The sequence below is a fragment of the Otolemur garnettii genome, unplaced genomic scaffold, assembly GCF_000181295.1.
Source record: "Otolemur garnettii isolate 467f Iridium unplaced genomic scaffold, OtoGar3 scaffold00071, whole genome shotgun sequence".
NCBI classification, from domain to species: domain Eukaryota; kingdom Metazoa; phylum Chordata; class Mammalia; order Primates; family Galagidae; genus Otolemur; species Otolemur garnettii.
Genome location: NW_003852466.1, coordinates 174,661 through 182,412, shown reverse-complemented (window position 1 = coordinate 182,412; position 7,752 = coordinate 174,661). Strand labels below are relative to the sequence as shown.

The 7,752-nt window shown below is 44.5% G+C and overlaps 1 protein-coding gene across 1 annotated transcript in view; it reads left to right on the top strand.

The window, feature by feature from the left end:
- The first annotated feature begins 5,919 nt into the window (after window positions 1-5,919).
- The window catches only part of ELAVL1 (ELAV like RNA binding protein 1), a 29,114-nt gene continuing 27,281 nt past the window's right edge, over window positions 5,920-7,752 (top strand). The window contains exon 1 of the mRNA XM_003793657.2: window positions 5,920-6,106. Within this exon, the coding sequence (XP_003793705.1) occupies window positions 5,935-6,106 (172 nt within the window). The 5' untranslated portion in view covers window positions 5,920-5,934. The remainder of the gene's footprint in view (window positions 6,107-7,752) is intronic.

Below are 7,752 nucleotides of genomic sequence, written 5' to 3'. Positions count from 1 at the left end.
ACAGCTCACAGCAACCTCCAACTCCTGGGCTCAAGTGAGTCTCCTGCCTCAGCCTCCCAAGTAGCTGGGACCACAGGCACCTGCCACGACACCTGGCTATTTTTGATTGCAGCCATCATTATTGTCTTTGGCAGGCCCTGGCTGGATTCGAACCTGCCACCTTAGGTGTAGGTGGCTGGTGCCTTAGCCACTTGAGCCACAGGCACCAAGCTGTAACCTCAAACTCTTGAGCTCAAGTGATCCTCTTGCCTCAGCCTTCGAAGTAGCTGGGACTACAGGTGCCTACCACAACATCTGGCTAATTTTAGAGACAGGGGTCTCGCTCTTGCTCAGGCTGGGCTTGAACTCCTGTGTGCAAGCAATCCACCCACTTTGGCCTCCCAGAGTGCTGGGATTACAGGCATGAGCCACTGCGCCTGGCCAGCTGAAACATTTTTACATATTTACCAGGAATGTGTGAAAATTCTGGTTTCTCCACATCTCCATGAGCACTGGACATTGTTTTGTTTGTTTTATTTTATTTTGTTTTAGCCTTTTTTTTTTTTTTTTGAGACAGAGTCTCACTTTGTCGGTAGAGTACTGTGGTGTCAGAGCTCACGGCAACCTCAAACTTTTGGGCTTAAGTGATTGTCTTGCCTCAGCCTTCGAAGTAGCTGGGACTACAGGCGCCTACCACAACATCTGGCTAATTTTAGAGACAGGGGTCTCGCTCTTGCTCAAGCTGGTCTCAAACCTGTGTGTTAAGGCAATCCACCCACTTCAGCTTCCAGAATGCTAGGATTATAGGTGTGAGCCACTGCACCTGGCCTGTTTTAGCCATTTTAATAGATGGGTATTGGTTTCTCAGTGTGGTTTTAATTTGCATTTCCCTAATGACCAGTGCTGTTTAACATATTTTAATGTGATTATTTGCCACCCAAGTATCTGTTCAAATATTTTGCCTTTTTTTTTTTTTTGCAGTTTTTGGCCAGGGCTGGGTTTGAATCCACCACCTCCAGCATATGGGGCCGGTGCCCTACTCCTTTGAGCCACAGGCATTTGCCGTTTTGAAATTCAGGTTTTCTTATTGTTACATTTTAAGAACCTTAAAAAAAATTCTGAATGTAAATCTTTTTTGCAAATATTTCCTCCAGTCTATGGGTTTTGTTGTTTTTTTTTGAGACAGATTCTTACTTTGTCACCCTTAGTAGAGTGCTGTGGCATCACAGCTCACAGCAACCTCCAACTCCTAGGCTTAGGTGATTTTCTTGCCTCAGCCTCCTGAGTAGCTGGGACCACAGGCACCCACCACACCTGGCTACAGTCTATGGGTTTTAATTCTCCTAGTAGTGTCTTTTGCAGAGCCAAAGTTTTAAATTTTGATGCTATCCAGTTTTTCAGTTTTTTTTTAAATGCAGTGGGCTTTCGGTGTTGGCTCTAAGAAGTCTTTGCCTAGCCTAAGTCTGCATTTTCTTGAATTTATTTTTTTTTTTTTTTTTTGAGACAGAGCCTCAAGCTGTCCCCCCTGGGTAGAGTGCCGTGGCATTATAGCTCACAGCAACCTCCAACTCCTGGGCTTAAGCGAGTCTCCTGCCTCTGCCTCCCAAGTAGCTGGGACCACAGGCGCCCGCCACAGCACCCGGCTATTTTTTGGTTGCAGCCATCATTGTTGTTTGGCGGGTCCGGGCTGGGGATTCGAACCCGCCACCTTAGGTGTACGTGGCTGGCGCCTTAGCCGGTTGAGCTATAAGCGCCGAGCCTCTTCTAGAAGTTTTATATTTTTACATTTCAGAACTGAAATTGGCAATTTGGGGGGGGTGGGGTCAAGAGCCAGATGGTAAATATTTTTGGCTTTGTGGGCCATGCAGTTGCTACTACTCAATTCAGTTATTGTAGCACAATACCAGCTACAGATAATGTATAAATAAATGAGATTGGTTGTGTTCCAATAAAACTTTCTTTGTAAAAACAAGTAGTGGGCCAAACTGTTTTAGAAGGTCCACTTTTTACCCCACTCTGGATTATAACAGTGAGGTCACCATTATCTAGTCACCATACGTGGAGTAGGATGAGGGGGAAAGCAGAGAAGATACCTAACTCCTAAAGTGAAGAAAAGGAAAGATAAAGAAAAAGAAAGACAGAAGAGACATATTGTACATTTCAATTTTTCAGAGTTAACCCTTGTACTTTGCGTTGGGCAGCAATAAAGGGTTTCATTCATTTGTTTCTGAACTAAGGATAAGGATCTCTTTTAAAATCTCCTGGCCACAAACAGCTTAGCAAATCCATGGAGTTTTTCATGATTAAGGCTCTTTAAAGCTGGTGGTCCTTCCATGCTTTCTAGTGAAAACTGGTATTTATTTAGCCATCTCCCATTAATGTATATTTAGATAAGTCCAGTTTTGTACTTTTTTAAGCCATAGGGTAATGCATTCTTCGCGCTTGTTTACCTGTACTCTTGGGATTATTTCTGTAGAAAAGATGACTACAGTTCTGAGTCAAAAGGTGGTCATGTTAAATTTGGTAGGCACTGCCAAGTTCTGCTCCAAAAAAGTTGTACCATCTCACGCTCAGATCTATGCTAGATGAGGCTGTTTCCCCTTTACCTCGATTAAACTGGATTTTATTCCATCTGACTGGCAGAAAGTAGGATCTCATTTTATTTTGCATTTTCCTGATTGTTCATGAAGTTGAATTATCTCTCGTGGGCTTATTAGTTATTTAAGTTGCCACATATTTCCCTTATTAATTTGTAGAAGCTTTGAATAAAGTTTTCTCAGCCTCAGCTGTTTGGATGTTTTGAGCTGGATAACTTATGGTTGTGGAGGATGTCCTGTGCCCTGCCCACTGTTTGATATGCATCCCTAGCCTCTGTCCACTGAAGCCAGTAGTACACCAATACCCCTAGTCTTGACAACCAAAAATCTCTCTTTGTTGCTTAGTGTCCCCTGAGCAACAGAATGTCCCCTGAGGGGGCGGAATGGCCAGAGTGAGGACTACTGATGTCAATTAATAGAATATGTAGCAAATTATTTCTCCCAGGCTGCCACTGCTTATCTTTGTTTATGATGCCTTTTACCATTATAGAAGTTTTAAATTTTATGAAGTCCAACTTAGAACATCTTCAAATAAGAAATTCTGGGAAATTGTACTAATTTTGCACATTGTCTGAGATGAGTAGGAGGATAGGGAACACCTAATGTTTCCATCTGGAAAAGAGAAACCAGACTTAACAATTCTTTTCTCAGTGTTGGTTCAGGGAGTAGGTAGGAAATCTCCACGCAAGAGGTGGGTTCATATTTTCATATAACCCCTGGCAGTACTGTTTTTAAAGAAGGCCGAAGGCTCATGACCATGGGCACTAGATTTTCTTTTCTTTTTCTTTCTTTCTTTCTTTTTTTTTTTTTTTTTTGAGACAAGAATCTCACTTTGTCATCCTTGGTAGAGTGCTATGGCATCATAGTTCACAGCAACCTCAAACTCTTGGGTTCAAGTGATCCTCTTGCCTCAGCCTCCCAAGTGGCTGGGACTACAGGCACCCACCGCAATGCCTGGCTATTTTTTAGAGATGAGGTCTTGCTCTTGCTCAGGCTGGTCTCAAACTAGTGAGCTCAGGCAGTCCACCTGCCTTGGCTTCCTACATGCTGGAATTACAGACGTGAACCACTGCTCCCAGCCTCATGGGCACTAGATTTTCAAATATAACCCAGAGCTGAGCAATAGGAATCTGCAGAAGGATGTGGGCTGCCTGCCAAGACCTCCAGGTGGGTAAGCATCCAAAGGGGTGACTGCCTATGTGTTTTAGAGATGGGGACATAGGCCCTCTTAGGTCAGACAACAGCACGTGGTACTTGTGAGCAAGTGTGGTATGAGGTGTGCTTCGAAGAATAATCTTGGTGCTCTCAGCTACATTGATTCAGACTCTTCTCCAAAGCCATCACTGGCTCTGATGTTTTGTCATTGAAAGAAAGACTTAGGCAGCTGCAAAAAGCATTTCAAAGGCTGTAAGCTGTGAAGGCCAAATTCTTCTACCTGGTAGAAAAATTCCAACCTCTTTTTGGCTCAGTCACTGTGTCTTTGGGAATAAATGGGTGCAGAGGGCCATTGCTTGCCACCTTAACAACAGAGAGGGTAAGAGTGCTTAGCTCTGGACCTGGGGAGAAAGCAATCAGAATTCTTTGGAAGGATCCTAAGAGACAACTCAGACACTATTTTTTTTTTATTTTTTGGTTTTTTTGCAGTTTTTGGCCAGAGCTGGGTTTGAACCCGCCACCTCCGGCATATGGGGCCAGCACCCTACTCCTTTGAGCCACAGGCGCTGCCTTCAGACACTATTTTATAGGATCTGAAATTGTGGTGCTGGAATTGTTTGTAGATTGCTTTGAAGCCTGTCTAGTGAATTTGATTGAACTTGGAGTTGTTCTGTTTTACATTCACAGACTTTATTTTTTAGAGCAGATTTAGCTGTACAGAAAAATTACAAAGAAAGTATGATAAATTCCCATATACCCCTGCTCCAACACCTAAGTTCCTCCATTAGTAGCATCTTCTATTAGCATGGTACATTTGTTATAGTTGATGAATCAATATTGATAACTGTTATTAGCTAAAGTCTATAATTCACATGAGGGTTCACTCTGTGTTGTTCATTCTCTAGGTTTTGACAAACATGTATTGTTCAGTATCTACCACAATAGTATCATACAGAATAGATTCATTGGCCTAAAAGTTCCCTGTGTTCTGCCATTTCTTACTTTCCTTCCCACCTCCCATCCCTGGTAACTGTTGATCTTTTTACTGTCTCTGTAGTTTTGCCTATTCCAGAAGGAGGTCATATAGTTGGAATCATAAAGTATATTGCCCTCCCAGACTATTGGCTTTCATTTAGCAATGTGCATTTAGAGTTCTTTCATGTCTTTTCGTAGCATAATAACCCTTTTTTTCTTGGATTAGGGTCTCACTCTGTCACCTAGGCTGGAGTACAGTGGCCCAGTCATAGCTCATTGCAACCTCACACTCTTCCTGGGCTCAAGAGATCCTCCTGCTTTAGCCTCCTGAGCTAGGAGTATGGGCCCATGCTGGGCTAGTTTTTCTTTCTCTTTTTTTTTTATTGATAGAGTCCCACTGTGTTGTCCAGGTTGGTCTTGAACTCCTGGGCTCACACAATCTTATTGCTGCCTCCCCAACAGTTCTGGGATTACAGGTGTGAGCCAATACACAAGCTATAGCTCATTTCTTTTTTTTTTTTTTTTTTTTGGTTGCAGCCATTGTTGTTGTTTGGCGGGCCTGGGCTGGATTCAAACCTGCCACCTTGGGTGTATGTGGTTGGCACCTTAGCCATTTGAGCCACAGGTGCTGAGCCAGCTTATTTCTTTTTATCACTGAAAAATGTTCTACTATAGGAACATTTATCCACTCTAGGGATATACCATACAAATGGAGTTTGTTTATCCATCCAGCCATTAGAGGTCATCCTGGTTCTTCCAAGTCTTAGAATAAAGCCTCTATAAACATCCATGTACAGATTTTTGTTTGGTCATAAGTTGAATGTGTAGTATAGAAAAGAAAAATTTCTGGCTTGGCGTCTGTGGCTCAAGCGGCTAAGGCGCCAGGCACATACACCTAAGGTGGCGGGTTCGAATCCCCAGCCCGGGCTCGCCGAACAACGATGGCTGCAACCAAAAAATGGCCAGGTGCTGTGGCGGGCGCCTGTAGTCCCAGCTACTTGGGAGGCTGAGGCAGGAGACTCGCTTGAGCCCAGGAGTTGGAGGTTGCTGTGAGCGTGATGCCATGGCACTCTACCCAGGGGGATAGCTTGAGGCTCTGTCTCAAAAAAAAAAAAAAAAAAAGAAAGAAAGAAAAATTTCCAAGTGCAAATACAGTCATTAGTTTTGCCTTCATATATTGCAGTGTTAACATTTGGAATTTATTCTTTGCAGATTTTTGGAAAATACAATGTCTAATGGTTATGAAGACCACATGGCTGAAGACTGCAGGGGTGACATCGGGAGAACAAATTTAATCGTCAACTACCTCCCTCAGAACATGACCCAGGATGAGTTACGAAGTCTGTTCAGCAGCATTGGTGAAGTTGAATCTGCAAAACTTATTCGGGATAAAGTAGCAGGTAAAGGAGCAAAGCCATTCCTATAAAGCAGGTACTGGAGGCCGTCCTATTAGGCACTGGTTCCTTTGCGTGTAGCATTTTGGTGTCTCAGTGCAGGATGGCTGCAGCCTTAGAACAATGGCTATGAAGTTTCAGCATTATCTCATGATTTTTTACTGCCTTCGTATAGGATCAGATATAAGTTCCTAAAAGAGGAAAAATGCATTCTAAGACAGTGAGAGAAGAGGAAAAACAAGGCACCACCAGAGACAGGGAATACTCTGAGAGCAGAAAGGGGCCAAAGGGCAACAACCTGACCTGGCTTGGTCTGCACAGGTTGATCAGGTTCCATATGGCATGGGGCGGGAGGAAGAGAGGACCTGTTGAGCACCCTGGAATAGGGGAGGGCCAAGAAGGCTGTCACTGTCTCCCAGGCCCCTACTCACAGTCCGGCCAGGTCAACAGAACATTTGAGTACCCTAAGGCCAGCCCTTCCTTGGGTTGGGCCACTTTGACTATTCAGTGTCAAGCCATCAACTTGAACTTCTACACCACACTTAAGTTTGAACTTTTGGAGTGGGGAGGAGCTGGGCCACTGAAAACCCCATTCTTCTGCTCCCTCATAGTATGACTTCTCTGCCTCTGTGTCTCCTGATGACACCTACCTTGTAGGTGTTTGCAGAAGGCTTGGGACCTGTTAAGGCCCTCATACAGGGTGGCCTCTGTTCTGAGAGCATGGCTTCAAGGACTTTGGAGAAAAATATGGGGAAGCCAGGTGTGGTAGCTGATGCCTATAGTCCTAGCACTTGGGGACACTAAGGTAAGAGGATTGCTTGAGACCAGGAGTTCAAGCATATGTCTGAGCAACATAACGAGACTTCATGTCTACAAAAAAATAAGAAAAACTAGCCAAGTGTGTATTCCCAGCTACTTAGGAGGCTGAGGCAGGGAGGATCACTTGAGTCAGAGGCTGCAGTGAGCTGTGATTGAACCACTGCACTCCAGCCTGGGCAGCAGAGTGAGATCCAATCTCAAAAAGAAAGAAAGAGGGCTTAGCACCTGTGGCTCAGTGGTTACGGCGCCAGTGACATACACTGGGGCTGGAGCGTTTGAACCCAGCCCGGCCTGCCAAACAACAATGACAACTATAGCAAAAAATAGCTAGACATTGTGGTGAGTGCCTGTAGTCCCAGCTACTTGGAAGGCGAGGCAAGAGAATTGCTTAAGCCCAAGAGTTTGAGGTTGCTGTGAGCTGTGATGCCATGGCACTCTGCTGAGGGCAACATTTTTTTTTTTTTTTTGTGACCCGGTCTCAAAAACAAAAAAGAAAAATGGGGAGCACTCCTCCAACCCCCTCCTCCTCCACCCTTCCCCTCCACTTCCTACCCCTTCCCTTTCCCCTCCTCTCTCCCCTCATCCCCCTCCTCCCCTCCTCCCCTCCTGCCCCTTTTCCTCCTTCTCCTCATCCTCCTCACCAAGGAATAGGCATTCTGCTCAGGGAGGCTCTTCTGTCACCCTGGTGTGTTAGGACTGTAATTTCCTATACTGAAAACTAATTTAAAAGTTAGAAACTTTTTTTTTTTTCTAGAGACAAACTCTCAAGCTGTCGCCCTGGGTAGAATGCTATGGCATCACAGCTCACAGCAACCTCAAACTCTTGGGCTTAA